The sequence below is a fragment of the Diospyros lotus genome, chromosome 3, assembly GCF_014633365.1.
Source record: "Diospyros lotus cultivar Yz01 chromosome 3, ASM1463336v1, whole genome shotgun sequence".
Classification (NCBI taxonomy): Eukaryota; Viridiplantae; Streptophyta; class Magnoliopsida; order Ericales; family Ebenaceae; genus Diospyros; species Diospyros lotus.
In genome coordinates, this window is record NC_068340.1 from 977,410 (window position 1) to 1,002,614 (window position 25,205).

General features: G+C 39.7%; 1 protein-coding gene across 1 annotated transcript; it reads right to left on the reverse strand.

Annotated features, from left to right (window-relative positions):
• Window positions 1-2,898: 2,898 nt before the first annotated feature.
• LOC127796691 (uncharacterized) lies at window positions 2,899-25,186 on the reverse strand. Its single transcript, XM_052328980.1, has 3 exons — window positions 24,998-25,186; window positions 3,894-3,968; window positions 2,899-3,464 (listed from the first exon to the last, which is right to left on the reverse strand). Exons 1-3 carry the CDS (start codon window positions 25,148-25,150, stop codon window positions 3,339-3,341), a joined length of 354 nt encoding a protein of 117 aa, XP_052184940.1. The 5' UTR covers window positions 25,151-25,186; the 3' UTR covers window positions 2,899-3,338.
• Between the last annotated feature and the right edge of the window lie 19 nt (window positions 25,187-25,205).

Genomic DNA, 25,205 nt, shown 5'->3' on the forward strand with positions numbered 1-25,205 from the left:
TAGACTTATATTTTCGAGTCAATTTAATCTATATATTTTGACATGAACAAAATGTGACGTGTATTTTATCATTGCACTTTATTTTATATATATATACATGAAAGTACATGATTAAATTAACTCAAAAATATAGGTGCAGGGTATAATAGAAACTAAAAAAAGTTCAGATTGTTATACAGATTAAAAAACAATACAAAGATTAAATTAACTCGAAAATCATTTTCATAGGTGTAATAATCAAATAATGAAAAGTTCAACTCAGTACAAGAAAAAAACATAAAAAAATAAATGAACAAAAATATGAATTTAGCCAATTTGCAACTGCTCTTATTTCACGCTGCTACATAATTTTAGATCATTCATTATATTTTATAAAAAAAAAAAAGAATTCGAGGTACAAGTTATTGTAAAAATATTAGTTAAATACTTAGTTATTAATATGTTATATATTTATATTGATGCGATAACACATATATAAATATGTAAATATAAAAACAAGTTAGAAAAAAAATAACACAATAAGAGAAAAATAGACCCATCGATCATCACTTGCAAATAGCAATGAATTAATGAATTGGGGTTACAATTAAGGGGGAATCCCTTCCAGATCATCTACTTTAAAGGCACTTAATTAACAGTAATTAAAGTTCCTTTCATATATGTCAGTTTGTCCACATCTATCTACCTATCAATATTAATATTATTAAACACCGCGAAACCTTGGCTAGCTTAATTATTCTTCTCTTCCCAGTTAGCTAGCTAGCACATAACATATATAATTAATTGCAACTGAACATTAATTAATTAGAACCCAAAAATGTTATTTAGGTACGTATTTATAGTGATATTTTGTATTAATATATATTCATGAATCTAATTACCCATATATATGTATACAGTATATGATATATGTATACCACCACCACCCTGATGCTTGCTTAATTACTGCAAGCCAACAGTACCTGCGTATAAAATACATGCCAACTTGCTGCTGCTGCTGCTACTTTGCAAATCAAAGCAGCAAGAAATAAACATTAAGGTAAGCAACAGTAAACGTATGTTACAAGACAATAATAATAATTAAAGTAATCAATCTTTTATTATGTTTTACGGCCTGCAGGACTCTCCCCAATCCCCATACCCATCCCCTCCTAATTAAGAGAAGGGTGGGCTGGCTGGGTTTAACTAGTTGTGAGGGCAGGCACATGCAGTACTGCTGGTTCCTAATCAATTAATTAAGGTTTCATTAAATATATAAAAAAATAATACAGCATGCAGTTATAAAATAATTTGCTTAAGTTGCAACTGTGGAGTATTATATATGTATTATAAATAATGAGATTCTCTTACTTTGTTGACCTTTTGGATTGGCTATTAATTAATTAGACATATCAAACATATTTTAATTATTATAACTTTAAATACTTATTATTCAATTTTTGATTTTGATCTCAACTAAAAATTTTGATAAGGCTCCATAATTATTAAAAAAAATTAAAATAATTGGGGGGAGAGAGGTCGATTATATTTATTTAAATTCCAAACATAATGACAAAAATGATACCACTGCATGTGTTGTTTGGAATGAGTGGGTTTTGACTTTTGAATATTTATTTTAAGATACATCCACACAAGCCCACATTCAGGAAGAAAGGAAAAATAAAAAAATAAAAAAAGAAAAAGTAACACTTGGAGAAGAGCAATGCTAGGGGGCATCCATCACTCCTCCAATGATGGGGTGCCACATCACTGATGACATTAAAGAATCAGTGATGCCCCTAGCATTTTTCCTTGAAGAATCAGTGAAGTATCCTACTTTTTGGGTTACCTGCGAACGTGAATGTGAATGTATAATTATGATTTAATTAATAGTAACACCATTAATATAACTATCGTCAAAAAAATATAATTGTGATTAATATAATAATCATACAAAGGTATAAAAATCTTAATATAAACTATATATAATAATGCTAGCTAGTTTAGTCTAAAAAGTGAAGAAAAAAAAAACAAAAAAAGAAAAAAAAGATGAGACTGAAGTGGGTGGCTTGAATTGGAGGGTGGAGGGTGGTGATAAGGGACGGTTCCTTTCCTTCCACCATTTGTTTTACACTAAAGAAAGTTAAAAAGGAATGTGGGTTGCTACCATCACTAATTCCCTATCCCAGTTTAACTCATATTTTTGGAGACTTTTGGAAGTTGCATTCAAATCATTCTGTCTGGCACGACACTTTCCTCTCCCACTGTTTACTTAATATATGCTCCAAAACTATTGAACAACTGTTCACAATCTGTCGCTTTCGATCCATCCCAACCCAACCATTGACTGACTATGTGGTGCTGGTGCGCCCCCTTTCTTTGATCATTGATGATCTGGCTGGCCTTTATTGGAAAGGACAGAAATTATCATTTATTAGATTGGAGATCTGTAAGAAGTGATTATATTCAACCCGGCATGTAATAGAGATTGAAATGTATTAAGTATTTATAAAACAAACAATAATGGGAACTGGTTTGAGCACAACCCATCAAAAAATAGAAAAGCCAAAATTGGGACAGAAACACTACGGGCGAGAGTAGTCATTCTTCAGTGTCAAGTGCTGTTTCACATCATGAATAGGGCAATTGGAAAGCCCTCAACCCACACACCAACCAAGATGATCAAATCAATATTGGCCAGACAACCCCTATTCTGTCACAAACTGATGCCAAAAGTACTTCTAACCAAGCCAATTGATTAGCTTTGTAGAGCCCTCGCCAACGGCCGAAGCACCAAACCCAACCCAACTCAACACAAGCACAACGAGTCAAAACTAAGATGAACAAAAGAAATGGGGTAATCAGATTCGTTCACACCTAGAGTATCATCGTGAAGTTCCACATAGAGAGAGAGAGAGAGAGAGAGAGAGAGAGATCTGTAATTATATGTCTTTCGAAGCATTTTTAAACATTAACTGTCTCATAGCGCAAGAAGGCAGACAATACCAGGAACCATATCACCTGCTGGCTGCTGCAAATAACATTTAGAGCGTATAAATAAATAAAATGCATTGACACCAAAACACAAATCAGTGAAATCAGACCTTCCCACCATGCAATAGCGGTCACAATTCCTAGCCTTAGAACTAGGAGAATGATAACAACTATATGATCAACTGTGAGTAGAACCTTAGTCTCTCTGGCAGAAACTAGTAACAAGCACATAGAAATCTCTTCATGTGCAGTAAAACGAACTAAAGCAATGCCAAATCAGATGGAACATGGAGGCACAAAGCCAAATCAAAAGCTGGTAGGTACCACACTCAGCTTAGCAAACTACAACTGAATTGGCCACCTGATTAAGTTATCTTCTCAGCTTTGCAAACTGCATGCAGCGGGAGAGGACTGAAACTCCGAGATGGACCATAGTAATGGGGAAAGACATTTGAGTCATCTACAGCTTCATATGCTAACCCTTCTCCAAGCTGCCATAAAATACATGCCAAGAAGAGTTTTGTCAAGCAAAGAGGAAAACTAATTGCAGGATACTAGTGCATAAACATGAAATAATTTGAGCTCTCATGGGGTGGGCAGATATTTATTGAATCACAACCTAGGCATGGTATTCACGAAGGTAAGGAATAGAACACTCTTCTATAGCTTCAGCACCAATGTATTGTGAAGTTGATAATTAGGAAAAACATAAAAAATTCAGCATGTACCATGAGCTTTCTAGCTGTATCCCTAGAACTTGCTGAACCTAAATATTGGACGCAGGCCCCAGCTAACAGGCTCCAGTCATTACAGACGTCACAAGATTCTTTCAAGCTTGCGTGAAACATATGCTCCTCTCATGCAAACTATTTGTTGGTCAAACAAGCAAAAACACAATGATGAATCATTGGGAGTTGTACCTTTTTAGAATCAATTTGGAGGAGGTAAAGGTCCTTGCTACTGTTCAGAAAGAAGTTCTGCAATGTTGACTGTACCTGCAAACAATGGTAACAGTATTACCATGTTCAACAGAGATCTGAAGGCACTCTCCTAGCACAATCAACTAAGAACAAAGGCGTAGTTGACAAATGAATAGTCTCACAACAAAAAGGGTTCAATCTTCTCCTGCTCCTTGTTTTCGTTCTTTAGCAGATACAACAAGCTTTAATCCCAAGTTCTTCCATCCATGAGTTACAATGCATACTAACTAGTCATCTGCACAGGCCATGCCTGCCCAACTTGAAACCAAACACCCCCCACCCCAAATGACCTTCTAGTTACAAAGGAGCAAATTCATTGTTGCCATCAAGGCACAAAAAAATTAACAAATAATTTTTACCTGCTTTAATTTTCTTAAGTTTTGCTTGCAAATGGATTACATGTGCTCTCTAATTAGATGTTGTCAAGAGTTATGAGAAGAATTCAAGAAATGAAATAAATAGAGAGCAATTGATCTTATGCATTAGAAGAAAACATAAATAGAGAAAAACAATAATTGCTGAATTGATATTTAGCAGTGAACTTGAGATTATGGGACGCGGACTAAGAAAAAGACAAAAATAATTGTAACTTTAATATGGTGAGTGAAATGCACTCCCTGGGAGGTAAAAATTCAAATGCAAAGCAAACACGCATGAATATGTCTGCCTTCCATATCACTGCAACCAGAATTAATAGCACTGCAAGGACTCAATTCAAATATAACTTTTGGATTCAACACAAAAAGAAGTGATGGATCTTTAAGAAAATATGGAATCAGCCAGGAAATAATGAAACCAGATTGAAGCCAGAAGATAATAAACCTAGAAAAAACCAAGAAGATGATATAACCAAAGAAACCGATTCTCTATCAATTCAAGTATTATGTACCAATCCTTTATTGCATACAACTCACAGAAAAAAGAAATCCAGCTTGATATGTACATTCAAATTTCATAAGCTGGAAAGCTTTTAGCCAATGTAGTTTTTCTGGAAAATTGGCAAATGTTACAGAAAACTACCCATGATAATCCTCTGAGGATTAACCAATGCTTAACAGGCAAAGAGATTAGATAACAGAACATCTTTCAGATATTTTGAGTAGAAAATGGATTCTGCAAGTGATTTACATACTTATCCTTTATCTGTGATTACGCAAAAGTTCATTCTTAATGAAACTAAATTAAATTAAATGGAAAAACCAAGAAGAGAGGGAGAGAATCTTGGCAAAGCAAAAAATTGGCAGAAGCTCCAAAAATTCAGCTGGGGGGAAGCTTGTGTGTTAACTGATAAGATTGTGGGTGCAAATAAAAAAAGAAAAAAACTAAAATTAGAACAGAAATTTTTAACCTCTTGAGCAAGTAGGATGAAGGCCTTTTTGGGAATTCAAAAACTTGAAAGAGCTTCCAATAACATCAAAAATTGGGATTGCATATTATATTTAAAAAGATATGCAAAGAAAGGACACTGCTTGGTGTCTCCCTAAATTGTTTTTCATACAAAACATTTCCTCATAAAATGACTAAATTACAAATATATGGACAATTAACTTCCTTAACTAAGGTGGCAAAAATGTCAGAGATGTTACACATATGTCCACATCTTGTTCAAACTCTAGAACTGTTATAGTTCTGCAGGCATCTTCACAACTACCATAGTTCTGCAGCATACTTCCTATCAATCAATGCCAAACGTTGCTAGCATCAGCGCATTGATTTTGGCAAATCAAAACAACTTAATGAAACACGACAGACAGACCAACATTAATAGCAGAAAGGGGCAAATACAGAACATTGCACCAACAAACTGTATCCATGATTTTCTGCTAACTCTGACAAACTTTGCTACCATATATCCACATCACCATCATATACTATTGCCATCATCACCATATATCCACATCAACATCATCCCACTTGCGCATACTACCAGCACATTTTTCTTAATTATGTAAGTTTCCTTGTTATTTTCCATCCAAAGCCCCTCCCCCATCTCTACTGCTATATTTCTCAATTATGGTCCAAATACAAAAGAAGAAAAAAATGCTGAAGGTGTTTAGCTTTTATGGGATGATAGGCCAATTTGTGTTGAAAACTCATCATTAGGCTTTGCAATTTCTCTTCGAAAGACTTTTCTCTTTCTTTCAGTCACTTACATGACATTTAAGTGGTTCCATGGCCTTCCCTAACTATCTTTTAGGGGCTTAATCTAATTGTGAATTTAGATTCAATCATAAGTAATGGACTGATTGTGGGCAAGCTTTGAATTTTCACTCAAACTTAATTTCATCTTGTTCTTTTGTGGGAAGAAAATGGACAGAGGCGGGCAACAAGTGTATGAAAGTCGAGACGTGACAGCAAACGTTAATGACCTTAAGGATAATTTCCACCCCTCAATAAACAATGTAAAGGCTCAGGTGGCTATCCCCCAAGATACAACAAGCTCTTTGAAACACGTGTGCACTCATGGGATTTGGGAACAAAAGGAGAGCAAGAGACGGTGCATGAACCCTGTTGGCCATGAAGCTCCAAACGATGTCGTTGGAGTAAGCTGTTGGAGGGCCACGTGCAGCAACCACAGTCTGCCGTCTGGCAGCTATTGGATGGCAGCACGTGGCAACCATCAGCTGCTCTCTGATGGCGCTTGGTTGCCTTTTATCTCGCCCGCTCAATTTCTCTTGCCCGTCTGCCATTTCTGTTGGAATATATATCGTGCTTGCACGATCTGATCCCAGCCCTCGATCATCGCTATTTATTTCTCTCTCGGGATATGGACTGCTCAAACGTTTAAGACGAAAGAGACAAAATATCAAAGGAAAGAAAAGGGGTTTTGAGAAGAGGGAGACCTTCGTCTTCGACCTAGGGTTTCTGGTTTGCTTCTATGTTACTTCCATTCTCTGTAAATGTTTGTATAGCTTGCTAAGTTATATGGTTCGATAGGATTTTTGCCTCTTAATTTATATTAAGTGATTATTGGACAAGTTTTGTTTCTCGAACCACTGTTTGTACAGAGAGATTGAGAGGGTTTATGTGGGTGTATTCTTTGATTCTATTCTTAGTGCAGTGAGCTCTCCATATCGGAGCTCAACGTGGATGTAGTCCTATTTTGGGTGAACCACGGTAAAAATTCTTTGTCTCATTTCGCTTTTCATTTCTGTTTTTCATTTTGTTTATGTATGAATGATTGTTTGGCTTCTGTCTTCTGGTCATTGTGAGTCTGTGATTGAGAAGTGTTTGGAAATACCCTAAGGTTTGTGTATCAGTTCGCAACAAACCCAGCAAAGGGAATGAACAGAGAGGAAGGGCAATGGATCTCGTGACTCACAAGTGCAAGAAGGGACTACTTTTAATAGGTGAAGAAGTGTGAACGTTGGGAGAGATAATCGGCAGCTAGAGACTACCTATATAAGAAGAAGATAAGATAAGGTGGTTAGCAGAAGGATAAAAGATAAGACGAAAATAATTGGTCAACAGAGACCCAATTTCACTCTTAACTGTTGAAGACCAATTCAAAGCAGTCTTGGGTAAGGCCAGAAAAAGAAAAAGAAAATCGACAAAAGGTTGCAATGTGAGACCTAACTCACGCCCGGGGGGAGGGGGAATCGTCGATCTTGCCTTGGATTAGCCCGATCTCATGCGTGCGAGGCCCAACTCTCTAGCAACTTTCATAAGCCCAAGTAAACTCAATGTATATAAAAAGATGAGGAAAGTTTTCTATCCTACCAATGTGGGACAAAGATTCTATAGACCATTTGAAATACCACTTGATTTACAACACCTTTTCCATGCCCGGAGGTAGTGTGAGCATGGCGTCACCAATAGCTTTATTCATGGACAACCGGACTAGGAACGGCCATATCTTCCTTGGCACTTACTCGAACTTTTTGATTCAAGGTTGTCTCGTGCTGGCCGAGATGCAAATGCAAGGGTGAAACGCGGTAGTTCAATGCAGCTTGGATGATATCAAATAGCTAAAGCGAGCGAGGTTTGGTGGCTTATAATAGAGATTGAAAATAAAGTGATTTTGTAGCTATTTCAGATCGATATCCAATGTACAAATAATCTCTACAAAGCAATAGTACTATTTAGATCTGAGATAATTCAATGTGATATATATTATTGTCTGTTGATGTGCAGCCAATATAATATATTGTTAAGTAAAGTGAAAATTAATACAATTAAGCAATAATGTAGTTTATATTGTTAAGTAAAGTGGAAATTAATACAATTAAGCAATAACGTAAAACTATAGATATTATTAATGCGAATGTTAATAATTCATAGCATCGTACTAACAAATTATAAACTTGATTATACGTATACATTATCCTTAGATAGTTTTTTGGATTTGGTATTGTCCATTTCGGTCCCGATCCATTGGGCGGAAGAGGCGCCAACAAACTCTTGAAGAATGCGTGGGATCTTAGCTTAAGTGGACGTCGGAAGCCGCTTCGTCACATTGAATGTTTTCCAAATATCCTCTCGCGACGCTTTCTCCGAAAGCCCATACGCTTTCAATGTTCGATCGGTCTTCCAATAATCTATGCTCTGCCAAGAGAAGCATAAAGGACAGCTAATATACCAATGTCCTGTGTGATCATCCGGCTATTCATGCTCGTTGGAAACACTGGCCTCATATTGAGAGGTTGGGAGTTTTGGACAAGCGTCTGAAAATCAGGATATTCGGTGCCATAGTCTCTGTTCAACATTTCCAAAACAGTCTCCCGTTTTTCGACACCTAACTCTTCAGCAAGCTTCTTCAGTTGGTCGTCAGCAGCCAAAATCTCCATTGCAACAAATGGTGCACCCATGAGGTCCTAGTAAGGGAACATTTTTGCCTTCTGATCGATCGCAAACCTTCCTCGCAGCAACGGTGTTGGATGAACAACGCTGTGGTTGTTGACCATAAGAAGTTGAAGTAAGTCGTGATATAGCTCTGCCAGCATTCCAAAAATGTGTTGCAACGCGTCGATGGATGCACTGTCCGCCTCGAGATAGCTAGCAAGGATCATTTGAACCTTGAAACCATTCATGTAGCATTTCACCTCTCCATTTTCCAATTCCTCTACACGACAAGTGTATGACGCTCTGGAACTCTCAAATGTGTTGGCTGGATTTAGTGCGCGATGCGCTATTGGAGCAATGCCATTGCCACTGATGAAAACTAACTTTGACCGGCGTAACTTTTCTTGATATGGCTTAAGGCGGTCTACGATGTTGTCATGAGCGTTGGATGGCACAAAAACTAAGATGTATTGGGCGAAATCGTAGAGGTTGCCCAAATCTTCTTCAAAGTCTACATGGTAGCGGCTAGCAATCGCCTCAATGTCGAGCTGCCGACGAGCCTTATCGAAGATCCTGCAATGATGGGGAGTTGCATACACCTTAGCCAACTAGCATGTTCGCCAGTTGTAATCTAGAGCGAACGTCAATCCATAACTGCCGCATCCAATAATGCCCACAGTTGGGAAGTTAGCCATTTGTAGATCGCGCTTGGACTTCGCCTAAAACCTTTTTGTAATTGTTGCTTGGAGGTTGAGCGTTATTCTACAACAAATGACTTTTAAAGGGCAATTAGGTAGTCCGCTGACGTGCATCTGACTGGATGCCATGGAAGAGATGAGGCTAGTTTGCACGCAAATCCAAATGAAGCCAGCTATAGCACCATGTGATAAAGAAACACTCCACGTTTCTATGCTTTTAAAAGTTAATTACGACTCTTCGATCCAAATTGTCAAAAGCCTCTTTTCCACTCTCCAAAAGTCGAGATCCACTATTTTATTTAGCTCTCATGGATTGCCCTGTCGAAAACCGGCTCGTCCTTGCGAATATTCCCAAGAGCTGGTTTCAGAAGCTAGCTTTTCGAAAGCTGATGTCTCTCCCGTGCTGGGGCGGGCATTACTTGTACATCACCGTGGAGACCGATCCGGCACAGAAGGTCGAATGCATACGTGCTTTCCAAGCGCGGGCTACTATCGAAAGAAGGTGGACCGTTCTTAAACTCCATCCAGGTCAACGGCCCCCAGCTACAATGGACGATGCCGTGGTGGCCCTGATGCAGATCTACCATAGGGATGTCGACGACTATGGGAGCCTTGAAAGCTCCATTCGCGAGACGAATGAAAGCGCACTAAAAGATGGCTGGACTCGGGATGAGTTGAGTAAAATATCTGAGGGACAACAAAAGCTCATTGATTGGATGCACATTCTGAAAGCTGCACCAACCGAAATCAATGAATTGCTGGCGGCTTGGAACCGTTTAGAGCATGACCAGATATACCAAGAAGTCAACTGGTTGGCCTATTTGCCTCCAGTCACTCTTCAATACTTCAATATCAAAGTGCATGCCATCAAAAGATAGGAAGAGCGATGGAAGCAAGGTGCCCACATGGGTTTGAGAGAGAGGCTTGTATTCTAGTTCTGGGGCGTCATTATGCAATTAGTTGTGGTCATTCCGGATACCATCTCAGTATTCCTGGGCGCTGTACTCGTAGTATTTTTGTCTGGCCCGATCAAGCTGCAGAACCAAATCATAGCAATTGGGATCTGGAACTTTCCATGGGCTGACGAGAGGCTTGCGCGGTTCATCACATTCCAACGTTACCTTGGCCTTTTGCCCATAGCTCTCTTCGGTGTCCGTGCCATCTTCGATCTAAACTACCGGCGCACGACTTTTCGCGGTCCATGGAATCTCGCTACCAAATCATCCATCAGCATCTCCTGGCAAATGTTGATGCATAACTGGAAAATTTTATTCAATCTGTATTTTTCGAAACATATTCGACAGATCCGACTGACGAGCTCGCAAGTTGTTGAAGTTACGAACAAACACGACGGATTGAAGCACTGCAATGCCTATGCCTACACTTGGTTCGAAACATTAGAACATAGCAACCGCTTCGGCGTGCAAGTAAGCTATCATAAGCAGGATCGTCAGGATGCACTCAGTTTTCTTAAGTGGACCGTAGGGAACAATGAGGGAGTCGTCTTATGCGATGATTTCAAGAGCAAGTCCCTCATATGGGTCACGTTTATTGTGATTAGCTGTCTCATTTGTGTTTCAACTTTTCCAACAGATTCGTACGCTGGCCTAGTTGGGCTCGCCTATTTTGGGCCCCTCTTAGAGCAGGCCTACATGTGTGCGATCCATCTCAAAGTTCGGATGACCTCTGTCTCTTCACAATGACTGCTAGCCCAACTTTCCCCAGTACGATGCTACTTTTTGTGAACATGATCTACCGGAGAGTCACAAAGGAAGCGCTCTTCGTTGATTTTCAGAACGCTCGTTTCGCAGTTGCGTTCTTAATCCTCTTTGTTCCCAGCCTTTACCCAAAGTTGTGGGCTGCAGCGCTCAAGAGCGCCATTTCGTGGGTACAAAGCCGGTTTACGGGGGATGGCCTCTCTGAACAGAAGGGGGATAAGCCTAGTGGTTTCCGTAAGAGTGTGCACCCAGACACACCAAGTGAGGCCATCAGAGGGGCTTTTGGTAGATTAAAATCACGAAGTGAAGGTTTGTGATATGAAACGCACGGGCTATGTAAGCCAGACAATTGCGAAAAGGCATGTTCGTGAGGCTGTTTCATACGTTATATTGCAATAAAACTGCGATGAAAATTACTCAATTATATAAGTCCTGTGTCATCGTTCCGACCCAGAGATATTTATAATATAAATTCGACATTTCAATGACAGTTGTTTTATGTATAAAATGTTAGGGGAAGATACTAGAGCTACACAACGTGGAATATTTCACGTAAAAAGTAAGAATGCTTTAAGATCCGCCTTTCATAGGCAAATTCAAGTTCGTATATTCTATTTCATGAGAAACCGCTTATTCAAAAAGGATAAAGGCCTAGCAGCCAACACAAAAAGACAAGCAAGAAGCATTACACAACACCAAAAGCAAAAACAGATTTTCCACCAATCCGATATTTCTATCAATCAGGAAGGATAAACGCATTCAGAGCAGTTTATGAGGCGGGTCAGTAGGCCTTAATTGAAAAATAAACATTTATTCATGAGATCAAAACTAGGGAGAAAGGCCCAATTGACAGCAGTAGCGGGAGATTTTACGGGTCTTACCGATAAGATTGGGCCTATAGCTCATAATTATAATATATGTTGTTGGTCCATCAACTAACAATGCAGACATTGATTCCAGCGTCCGATTATATCCTATCTCTTGCGTTGTTCCGACTTTTGCATGTGAAGTGGGACCTCTCCAGGGTTTTCTAGCCTATTAAAGCACGACAAACATATAACAAAGTCAATAATGTTTGCTCATTTAACCGCGCGCTATATGGCTGGATTCGGTGCCAACAATATTTAATCTCTGATATTTTTTTCTGGACCATTCTTCAGGATAATCTAATTTACCTTCTTGCTCAGCCACCAAAGTTTTAGTGATAATGCTGGGATACTCGTGGCCCAAATTCCTTGCCTCTCCCATAACTATCCACAACCCAAGCTAATTGTGCCGCGCAGTATTTGCTACATACGTTCGTTATGCTCGGTTCTGTGAGGTCTTGTTAAACGAACAGAAATCTTGGGTAGAGCTGATACTTCGTCAAGGCTTCACCGATGACATCGAAGATGTGGCGCTGGTGTTCGCACTTTTTTTATGCCTCCATGATCTGTTGCAGGGCAAATTGGAACTGCTTGCTGTCAGGGACACTCTGATTTTTGTTTATGTGTCAGGCAAACTTTTGGATGAGTTCTTCAATGAGCAACGTATTACGCCTTCAGGCGGCGGTGTTGCTTTGGCCTGCATGATTCCGCCCCACATCAATGACATCTCGCTGCAAGAAATGGTTCGTGCACATGATTGCACTTGGCTGGGTAGATACAAGAGCAAAAAAGATATCGCATACTTCATAGCCATCCAACTCAGTGACTGGTTCGTTGAGGAAACTACTGATGAGGTGCAGGCGCGAGATGGTTCAAGGAGAGCTTGCTGCTTCTTTCATCAGACCAATACTCCAACATGTCCCTAAGCCGTTACAACATTGTGGCTTTTGGACAGACACTCTTCTACAATGAGTTGAATCCGGAGACGGTCCTTGCAGCTTCACCATGTTGCGTTGATCTACTGTATGACTATGAAATTTTTCTTCAGGAGAGTGAAGCATATAATGGTATAGGGCGTTATCCGAAATCCGTAGTGCCGCCCAAAGTTGCCATTGTTGGAGGTGGGCTATCTGGCCTTGTCGCTACAACAAAATTACTGCACGATGGCATTAGAGATGTTACTCTTTTTTATTCACCTGATGAGATCAAGAATAATGCGCTGTTGCCGATACCCTATAGTGACGATCAGCACCTCGTGACCTCGTTACGTATCATACCTTTCCCAGCTAACCAAATTTGTCTGGCTCACTATTTGAACAAGTTTAGGATTGCGACCGATGCACGTTTTTCTGTTGCAGGCAGGAATGACATTGTCCTGTATTATCGCCGCAAACGCCACAAGTGGCCTACCGGCCAAGCTCCACCACCTTTATTTCAACGTGCATACGCCGGCTGGAAGGCACTACTGTGTGAAGGATGCAAATGCAGTGGCAAAAGGCTTACACCTCCAATGGAAATCACATCGATGTTGAAAGAGCGGCGATTCACTGTAGCCTGCGAGGCATGGCAGGCTTGGCTCGGAGAGTTCAGTCACTTCCCATTCTATACCGCATTAGTGGAGATCTTCACGAGTGTTGATCCTCCTGGTGGTGAAGCCTGGCAAAGGCCCGATGATTTTGAAGCTTTCGGGATACTAAGATTTGGTTTCAGGCGAGTTTCCTCCTGTTATCATGCCGGTTTACAGAGATTCTGCGGTGGATAATTGATGGCCACGAGGAGGATTAACATCTTATCATCGGCGGTGTCTGCCTTTTAGAGGCACGACTACGAATTGAGATATTTCAAAATAGCCAGTCACAATCACGATTGTGTTTTGATCCAGTGCGCTGCATAGGCAAGAAGGAGGGAAAACTCAAGGTGTGCTTAAAGAACGGCCAATCTCATGTTTTTGACCAAGTAATCATTAGTGACAATACCAAAACTACGCGGATTTTGCCTAGTTTGGCCGGCGATGAGATCTTTTTCAGTTACAACATCTCGCACGCCATCAGAGACTCGCATGCCGATGTCACTTCAGGGCTTCTGATGGTCATGAAGCATAAGTTTTGGATCAACATTGATTTTCCAATCGTGATCTGGAGTGACGGGCTTGTTCGAGAGTTATATTGCCTAGATATTGAATCGCCACAGGGAGTGGGCTTAGTCTTATTTCATTACGCTTTGAAGGATAACTTCTGCAAGTTGCTTCAACTTTGTGACAAGAAGCAACGGTGCCTAGATCTTATTGAGGAACTTGTTGCGATCCTTCCCGAGTTTGCTATGCACCTAGTCCCGATTGATGATGACTATGGTCGATATGTGTTTCATAACTCTCCAACAGACAGTTTTGACGGTGTTCCTTCCAGGCTGAATCATCCTGACCAAGATGAATATACCTAGCGTCTCTTCTATCAGTTTCAGGATGCCAATTGCGAAGAGAAGGAAAAATGACTTTATCTGGTGGACAGCGACTATTCCTTCTCCGGAGCCTGGGGTGAGGGGGCTGTACAGGCCGAAATCAACGCAGCTTGTGCCGTTGTTAGCAGCACCGGTGGGACGCTCTCATCATTCAATCATTTGGACTGTCTACTAAGCAAATACAGTTACTAGCAACTAGCCTTGAATCCATATTGTATCATTGTATTGCGCGTTGGTTTTCTGAGTTTGGAATAGTCATCGATGTAATAATAAGCATATCTATAAAAGTTATGTTTTGAAGAATATAATTCAAGATATTTTCTGGGTTCATTTTTGCCATATAAATTATTAACACGAATGTTATAAAAAATAATAGCACGTACCAAAAATAAAGGGTAGTCACGCAATGACGAGAGAATATTTTCTTTTTTTATTTTCTAGCTTTTACAAAATTATACGTCTCCTCAAATGAGGAAGGGCCATTTAGACAAGACCCACTACTGAGAAAATTTCGAGTACGTTTTGCCACATTTTTTAGTTTAGACCAACCTTCATTTCAATGGTGGCATCACATGTTCATGTGCACATGCATTTGCACGATGATGGCCATATGTTCATCATGTGAAGAGTGTTTGCCAGCATGCAAATTAACGAGATTCCCTTTAATGGACGTGACGTCATTGCGTGCGTCAGGGAGCCGCGCCGCGACTTGTTTCGAGCAATGTGGCGTTTCGCTGTCCGTGACCAATCGCTTTCATTCAGGCATCTAGATGTATTAGTGGTGCATAAAATAACATGAAAGCCATCAGACATGAACATGATGGTACAGTAGCATATCACTATCGTTACCCTATTCAAAATTTGAATTTGCGTCCTGTAATATTGCAGATAAGTCATATTAGCATCCGAGCAGCTGGAAAGGAGGTCCCCAAATCTACGGCGATCAAAATTTCAAAAAGCATCTAGAAAAATACAATGTTCCATTATTGTGCAAATTGCGTATAGAACGCATCACTTTTCTACTCTGGGGTCTTCTCGCATTGCTCTTGATTGTGAAATGTGAAAGACCGACAGCAATTTAAATACACGTTGCAAACGATCTGAACCTCTATCCAGATCATGCATGAAAGCTTCATCACTGTAAGCCTCTGCTCTCATTTCAATTGTACTGTGTATATCCTAATATCTATTTCCTCCGCCTTTGTCTGATGCACAGAAATTTTCTCTTTAGGCTGGCGCTAAAAGGAATCAGTGTCCCGGAAATGGCTATTAAGTTCGGCGACGCGTCGATTGCCTGTTATATTTACAAGACATGCATGGCTATAAAACGTTCAAACCACCTCAGGAAACATAATATCATATCAGAAAGAGATATCTCCCTACCGGGATACAGAATAGAGCAATACGAATACTGCACTGTTTGTTTTTGTGTAGAAAGACGTTAAAATACTATATACTTTACACATAAGAAACGCATCGTCCTTCGCTAATTATTCCAAACAACAAAATAAAACATAGATAATAATTAATATCATCTCAAAAAGAGATGAATAAAATTTAGCGACCCACGTGCGCGTTGGTTTCCTAAGTTTCTTTCAATTTGCGCGTTGGTTTTTCAGCTGCCCCTATGCAGCAAGCCCAACTTGCCCAGCGACGAGGCTCAAGCCATGTACTCCCGATTTCAGAAATCGAGGACTGAACGCCAATCTTCGGATGAGCTCCCTGGGGAAATTGGGCAGGAGGACTCTCGAATGGCTGCACCTCTTTGGCCATGCTCCTCCTGGATTTTGGCTTCATGAACTTGTAGCAGGCGATCGACGCGTCCCAAACTTAATAGCCATTTCCGGGACACTAATTCCTCCCAGTGCCATCCTAAAGAGAAAAATTTTCTGCATCAAACAAAGGCGGAGAAAATAGATATTAGGATATACACAGTATAATTGAAATTAGAGTAGAGGCTTACAGTGATGAAGCTTTCACGCATGATCTGGATAGAGGTTCAGATCGTTTGCAACATGTATTTAAATTGCTGCCGGTCTTTCGCATTTCACAATCAAGAGCAATGCGAGAGGACCCTAGAGAAGAAAAGTGATGCGTTCTATGCGCAATTTGCACAATAATGGAACATTGTATTTTTCTAGATGCTTTTTGAAATTTTGATCGCTGTAGATTTGGAGACCTTCTTTCCAACTGCCTGGATGCTAATATGACTTATCTGCAGTATTGCAGGACGCAAATTCAAATTTTGAATAGGGTAACGATGGTGACATGCTACTGTACCATCATGTGCCTGTCTGATGGCTTTCATGTTCTTTTGTGCACCACTAATACATCCAGATGCCCAAATGAAAGCGATTGGTCACGGACATCGAAGCGCCACATTGCTCGAGGCAAGTCGCGGCGCTGCTCCCTAACGCACGCAATGACGTCACGTCCATTAAAGGGAATCTCATTGATTTGCGTGCCGGCAAACGCTCTTCACATGATGAACATATGGCTATCATCGTGCAAATGCATGCGCACATGAACATGTGATGCCACCATTGAAATGAAGGTTGGTCTAAACTTAAAAAGGCGGCAAAACGTAACCGATAATTTTCTCGGTAGTGGGTCTTGTCTAAATGACCCTTCCTCATTTGAGGAGACGTATAATTTCCTAAAAGCTGGAAAATAAAAAAAGAAAATATTACCCTTTATTTTTTATCCGCGCCATTATTTTTTATAACATTCGCGTTAATAATTTATATGGCAAAAATGAACTCAGAAAACACCTTGAATTATATTCTTCAAAACATAACTTTTATAGATATGCTTATTATTACATCGATCACTATTTCAAACTCAGAAAACTAACGCGCAATACAATGATACAACATGGATTCAAAGCTAGTTGCTAGTAACTGTATTTGCTTAGCAGACAGTCCAAAAAATTGAAGGGTGAGAGCGTCCCACCGGTGCTGCTAACAACGACACAAGCTGCATTGATTCCGGCCTATACAACCCTCTCACCCCAGACTCCGAAGAAGGAATAGTCGTTGTCCGCCAAATAAAGTCCTTTGTCCTTCTCTTCGCAATTGGCATCCTGAAACTGATAGAAGAGACGCTAGGTATATTCATCTTGGCCAGGATGATTCAGCCTGGAAGGAACGCCGTCAAAACTGTCTGTTGGAGAATTGTGAAACACATATCGACCATAGTCGTCATCAATCGGGACTAGGTGCACAGCAAACTCGGGAAGGATCGCAGCAAGTTCCTCAACAAGATCTAGGCACCGTTGCTTCTTGTCACAAAGTTGAAGCAACTTGCAGAAGTTATCCTTCAAAGCGTAATGAAATAAGACTAAGCCCACTCCCTGTGGCAATTCAATATCTAGGCAATATAACTCTCGAACAAGCCCGTCACTCCAGATCGCGATTGAAAAATCAATGTTGTTCCAAAACTTATGCTTCGTGACCATCAGAAGCCTTGAAGTGACACCGGCATGTGAGTCTCTGATGGCGTGCGGGATGTCATAACTGAAAAAGATCTCATCGCCAGCCAAACCAGGCAAAATCTGCGTAGTTTTGGTATTGTCACTAATGATTACTTGGTCAAAAACATGAGATTGGCCGTTCTTTAAGCACACCTTGAGTTTTCCCTTCTTCTTACCTATGCAGCGCACTGGATCGAAACACAATCGTGATTGTGACTGGCTATTTTGAAATATCTCAGTTCGTAATCGTGCCTCTAAAAGGCAGACACCGCCGATGATAAGATGTTAATCCTCCTCGTGGCCATCAATTATCCACCGCAGAATCTCTGTAAACCGGCATGATAACAGGAGGAAACTCGCCCGAAACCAAATCTTAGTATCCCGAAAACTTCAAAATCATTGGGCCTTTGCCAGGCTTCACCACCAGGAGGATCAACACTCGTGAAGATCTCCACTAATGCGGTATAGAATGGGAAGTGACTGAACTCTCCGAGCCAAGCCTGCCATGCCTTGCGGGCTACAGTGAATCGACGCTCTATCAACATCGATGTGATTTCCATTGGAGGTGTAAGCCTTCTGCCCCTGCATTTGCATCCTTCACGCAGTAGTGCCTTCCAGCTGGCGTATGCACGCTGAAATAAAGGTGGTGGACCTTGGCCGGCAGGCCACGTGTGGCGTTTGCGGCGATAATACAGGACAATGTCATTCCTGCCTGCGACGAGAAAACGTGCGTCGGTCACAATCCTGAACTTGTTCAAATAGCGAGCCAGGCAAATTTGGTTAGCTGGGAAAGGCATGACACGGAACAAGGTCACGAGATGCTGATCGTCACCATAGGGTATCGACAACAGCGCATTATTCTTAATCTCATCAGGTGAATAAAAAAGAGTACATCTCTAATGCCAGCGCGCAGTAATTCTGTTGTAGCGACAAGGCCAGATAGCCCACCTCTGACAATGGCAACTTTGGGCGGCACTACGGATTTCGGATAACGCCCTATACTATTATACACTTCACTTTCCTGAAGAAAAATTTCATAGTCATATAGCAGATCAACGCAACATGGTGAAGCTGCAAGAACCGTCTCCGAATTCAACTCATCGTAGAAGAGTGTCTATCCAAAAGCCACAATGTCGTAACGGCTAAGGGACATGTTGGAGTCATTGGTCTGATGAAAGAAGCGGCAAGCTCTCCTTGAACCATCTTGCGTCTGCACCTCATCAATAGTTTCCTCAACGAACCAGTCACTGAGTTGGATGGCTATGAAGTATGCGATATCTTTTTTGCTCTTGTATCTATCCGATCAAGCGCAATCATGTGCGCGAACCATTTCTTGCAACGAGATGTCATTGATGTGGGGCGGAATCATGCAAGCCAAAGCAACACCGCCACTTGAAGGCGTAATACGTTGCTTATTGAAGAACTCATCCAAAAGTTTGCCCGACACATAAACGAAAACCGGAGTGTCCCTGACAGCAAGCAGTTCCAATTTGCCCTGCAACGGATCATAAAGGCATAAAAAAAATGCGAACACCAGCGCCACATCTTCGATGTCATTGGTGAAGCCTTGGCGAAGTATCAGCTCTGCCCAAGCTTTATGTTTGTTTAACAAGAGCTCACAAAAACGAGCATAACAAACGCATGCAGCGAATACTGCACGGCACAATTGGCTTGGGTTGTGGATGGTTATGGGAGAGGCAAGGAATTTGGGTCGTGAGTATCCCAGCATTATCACTAAAACTTTGGTGGCTGAGTAAGAAGGTAAATTAGATTATCCTGAAGAATGGTCCAAAACAAAATATCAGAGATTAAATATTGTTGGCACCGAATCCAACCATATAACGCGATTAAAGGAGCAAACATTATTGACTTTGTTATATGTTTGTCGTGCTTTAATAGGCCAGAAAACCCTGGAGAGATCCCACTTCACATGCAAAAGTCGGAACAACGCAAGAGATAGGAGACAATCGGACGCTGGAATCAATGTCCGCACTATTGGTTGATGAACCATCAACATATATTATAATTATGGGCTATAGGCCCAATCTTATCGGTAAGACCCGTAAAATCTCCCACTACTGCTGTCAATTGAGCCTTTCTTCCTAGTTTTGATCTCATGAATAAATGTTTATTTTTTAGTTAAGGCCTACTGGCCCACCTCATAAACTACTCTGAACGGATTTATCCTTCCTAATTGATAGAGACATCGGATTGGTGGGAAATCTGTTTTTGCTTTTAGTGTTGTGTAACGCTTCTTGCTTATCTTTCTGCGTTGGCCGCTAGGCTCTTATGCTTTTTGAATAAGCGGTTTCTCATGAAATAGGAAATACAAACTTGAATTTGCCTATCAAAGGCGGATCTTAAAACATTATTACTTTTTACGTGAAATATTCCACGTTGGATCAATGAGATAGATTATTGGAAGACCGGTCGAACATTGAAAGCGTACAGGCTTTCGGAGAAAGCGTCGCGAGAGGATATCTGGAAAACATTCAATGTGACGAAGCGGCTTCTGACGTCCACTTAAGCTAAGATCCCACGCATTCTTCAAGAGTTTGTTGGCGCCTCCTCTGCCCAATGGATCGGGACCGAAATGGACAATACCAAATCCCAAAAACTATCTGAGGATAATGTATACGTATAATCAAGTTTATAATTTGTTAGTACGATGCTATGAATTATTAACATTCACATTAATAATATCTATAGTTTTACATTATTGCTTAATTGTATTAATTTCCACTTTACTTAACAGTATATTATATTGGCTGCACATCAACAAACAATAATGTATATCACATTGAATTATCTCATATCTAAATAGTACTATTGCTTTGTAGAGATTATTTGTACATTGTATATCGATCTGAAATAGCTGCAAAATCACTTTATTTTCAATCTCTATTATAGGCCACCAAACCTCGCTCGCTTTAGCTATTTGATATCATCTAAGCTGCGTTGAACTACCGTGTTTCACCCTTGCGTCTGCATCTCGACCGGCACGAGACAACCTTGAATCAAAAAGTTCGAGTAAGTGCCAAGGAAAATATGGTCATTCCTAGTCTAGCTGTCCACGAATAAAGCTATTGGCGACGCCATGCTCACGCTACCTCCGGGCGGACCGGTTCATTCTTTGCAAAGATGATCACGACCTCCGTGATTACATCAAAAACATATATTGTGACACACTCCTGTTGTTGCACATTTTTGTATATTAGTTTTGATGATGAAAAACATATATTGGTTTAATCCCTAAGTCATGAGTCAAGTGTATGGTTTTGAACAAATATCAATTTTAATATCAAGTATTACTATGTGAAAATGAAAACCAAATGAATTTCAAGTATCAAGATTTCAAAACCCTATTTTGACTAAGTCTGGAAGGTTAGCACCTTATAAAGAGACATATAAGAAAATGTTTTCATTTTGGAAAACTATCTCCCGGTATTTCAATAGCTAACATTCATTGGTGATAAAACGATTTTTAATAAATTTTTCATTAAATAGAAAGTATATATTTTTGGAGGGTGTAATATTGTTAAATCTTGAGTTTGTACTAAAACCCAAATTCTACTTTCTTATAGTTATTGATTTTAATTTTCTAGATATTTTTATTGAATCCAAATAGAGGGTACTTCGTTATTTACATGTCCACATTTTCTTTTATTTATATTTTACTTTCCATTTACTTAAACTAAATAAATGTAAATATGCTGTGATGTATGCATGCTGTGGATTGTGTTGTCATGCAAATGTTTCTAAAAATTTGTCATGTTTCTATGCATGTTTCAAAACCCATTTGAAAAGGTTTTCAATGTTTTATGTGTATGTTATTTTGAAACATCTATACAATGCATGTGTTTTCAAATCAGGTTTTGGACTATGTTTCGCAACCTATATGTCATGTTTCGAAATCGCATTTCCAAAGAGGTATGTTTCGAAACATATACATATCATGTTTCGAAACCTCTGACATTCTGTCGGCAGATCATTCAAAATCGAGATGCTTTTGCTTTACATTTCTTTATCTATCAAAAGCTTCTCAATCATTTTATTAATGCATTCTCAATGCTATGAGATTCAAATTCAAATTTGAATGTGAGTGCTTTTAAAATATTCAAAGTGGGCATAAGTTTTTGTCTCCCATTCATTGTTGTCTCGAAGTGCTTGTCCAGCTGTAAAAGGTTGTATGTTTCGAAACATGTTGTCTATGTTTCGAAACCTATGTGTAAAATTGTGATGTTTCGAAACCTATTATGTATGTTTCGAAACCTACTTTTATGTCTTGTCTCTAACGGCTATAAACAACCAGATTTCTATCTCTTGGTATAAATAGCAGGTATTTGAAGACAATAAGAGATTGATTGAGATTGATCAAGCAAGAACAAGTGAGCACACACTAGAGACACACACTCAAGCACAAGTGGTGATCAAAATGTTTGATTGAGCTTTCAAAAGAAGATTCACACTCATCTTACTCTTGTGCATTGAAAGTGAGAAGGAGAAGCAAGTTGAAACAAGAAGTCAGATCCTCTCTAGCTCTCCTCATCTTAAGCCGGTACAAAGTTTTGTACATCCACCGGTAAGGCATTTATTGCTCATTGGGTTGTAATAGATAAAACTTTATTATCTTGTTAATGTTGTAAGGTTTGAGTTGAGCCTAAAACTCATTGTGTCAAAGGTTTGAGTTTAGCCTTAAAACTCATTTGGTGTAAGGTTTGAGTTAAGCCTGTAAAAACTCACTTGGTGCTAGGTTTGAGTTGAGCCCGTAAAAACTCACTTTGTAAGGTTTTAGGGTGAACCGTGGTAAAACCCTTGTTGTGGTTGATCAATAGTAAAAAGTGATTGGGATTGAAAAATTCTTCAAGTGAGTAAGTTTGAAAGTAGTAGACTAGGCGGGGTGCCAAACTACTATATATCTTGTGTGAAAGTGTCCTTTAGCTTTAGCTTATCATTATTGCTTATTGCACATGCTTTCAAAAGAATTGCCTTCAAAGTCTAAAACAAAGTTTTCTTGAGCCTAATCGTATACATACATATGAACACATCTTTGATATACTCTTATTTATGTAAATCATCATTGCCAAAGATCATTAGTTTGAAATACAAGTTAAAAGATTTCGAATCAAGCAAAACATAAAAGTATATTTCGAAACATATAATCTATATTTCGAAACTAGCAAAACAGTGAGGTATATTTCGAAACATATATAGTAGGTTTCGAAACCTACTTAACAGAAATGATTATTTTGAAACCTAGTTTTCTGCCAACAATCAAAGTTTTAAATTATCGAAAATTTATATAAATCTCAATTCACCCCCCCTCTTGGGATATATTTGCCATCATTAGGAACTAACAACTCCTAGGGTTTACCTAGGGTTGAGAATGGAATTTGGAGGGAATGGAAGTGAGAGAATGGGAAGAGAGGGAGAAATCAAAAGGAGGAGGAAAGATTTCAGAAGAATGGAGGAAGAATTTAAAGAAACAAGAGAGAGAAACAGAATTCAAATGTCATTCATTAGCTGCCTATTCTCTATTCTACAGCCTATTTATAGATTGTTACATCCATACAGTTATTAACAAAACTGAAGTACACACTACACAGCCTAAGGTACAACTAAGGGAAAATACAAGCAAAAGAACAATTAATACTAATGCCTTTGGGGTTATGACAGATTGGTACTAGTGTTCTTGATTTTACTGTATTGTGGGAGTCCTAATTTCTTAATTTGAATTTTAAAATATCATCATCACATAATGCTCAATCCAACTAGGTGGGGTCAACTATATGAATTGTAGCATTCTAATATTGGTTTAGAATTCAACTTGAATATTAGACCATCCTGGTTACCTAATACAAGTATCCTCTTTTTTCAAGCTTAGGTTGAATGTGATAAGGAAGAGTCCAATTGTTGAAGGTCTTACTCCACCCACAAGTGGAGTTTTGAATTTACAAATATGAAAAAAATTAAATAGATAAATCTCACACAAATATTATATTCTATTTTGCTTCTCTACACAAGAAGTTGTATGCTCAAGCCAAGTCTCCCAACTCTAGCTCACCTAATCTCTCTCAAACGACCTCCTAACTTTGTCTCGCCTAATCTCCTCCATTGAAACTCCTAATTTTGGGTTGCCAATCTCTTCGAATGGATCTCTTAACCTTATCTCACCAAATCTCCATTAACAAGCTCCCACCATGGCCTCAGCAGAAGCCATGGTGGTTTGCCACTTGGAATGGGCAGGTGGAACTCAATGTGGTATTAGGATACTCAAAATGCTCCCAACCAGTCAGTAGTGATTGACTTCCATTTAGAGATGCCACAGAGAGAACCATCACATCTAAAAGTACTTGTGATCACAAGCACATTCTAGATCACGTTGTTGCTAGCTGGTCATTCTCCCATGAGTTACAAGGAGCCTATTGGCTAAATGACAAGTCACTTGGCTATATAATTTGTCCTTCGCCAATAGCACACATGAAAGAGGCCAATTGCCCAATAGAAGAAACAAGTACTCTATTCTCTAATTACTCTTGCCACTCCCTCCCCGATAAACTGCTCAAGGCTCCCCCACTCTTATTCCTCTCCGATAGCTCGACTGCCGGTGTCTCTCCAAACATCTTTCAAGTTATAGGTTAGGTTCCAATTTGAATCATCTCATGGATTACATTGGAATTCCCCTAATCAGGACTCCCCGTCCTCCAACACCCACCTTGAAGGGAGCCGATCAATTATGCGCCTGTGCTTTTATCATGAATAAAAATGCACAGAACACAAGCAACGAACGACGAGAGCTACAACAAGCTTCAGTTAGAGAGACAAAAGCCTTAAGTCCAATCTCCAGTTAATAAGATTCTTCCTAGTCAGAAGACTTGTGCTTCAGATTAACTTGACAGTCATAAATCAATAAATATTTGTGCGAAATACAGATGCAATTGATCAGCGTGACAACACATCAATTCAACCCTAAAATCAGAAAGAATAAGATAAAGATATTAGTTTTCCAGAAATTGTTTGAGGTGAGGAAAATAGAAAAAATAAGCGACACCTGATGGAGCATGCTGAGATGAATACAGCCGGTGGACTTGTCAAGTTGGCCGCCAAACATGGCTCCATCTCTTTGCAGCGCCTGCCACTCCTCGGCCGTACTGATTCTATAAACGAATTGTTCTCCTTCGCTCCCTCTTTCATTCTCTGCCATTCTGTCCACGCGGTCTAAGTGCCTGAGCAGATTGAAATTAGCAGTTTGACTTCTG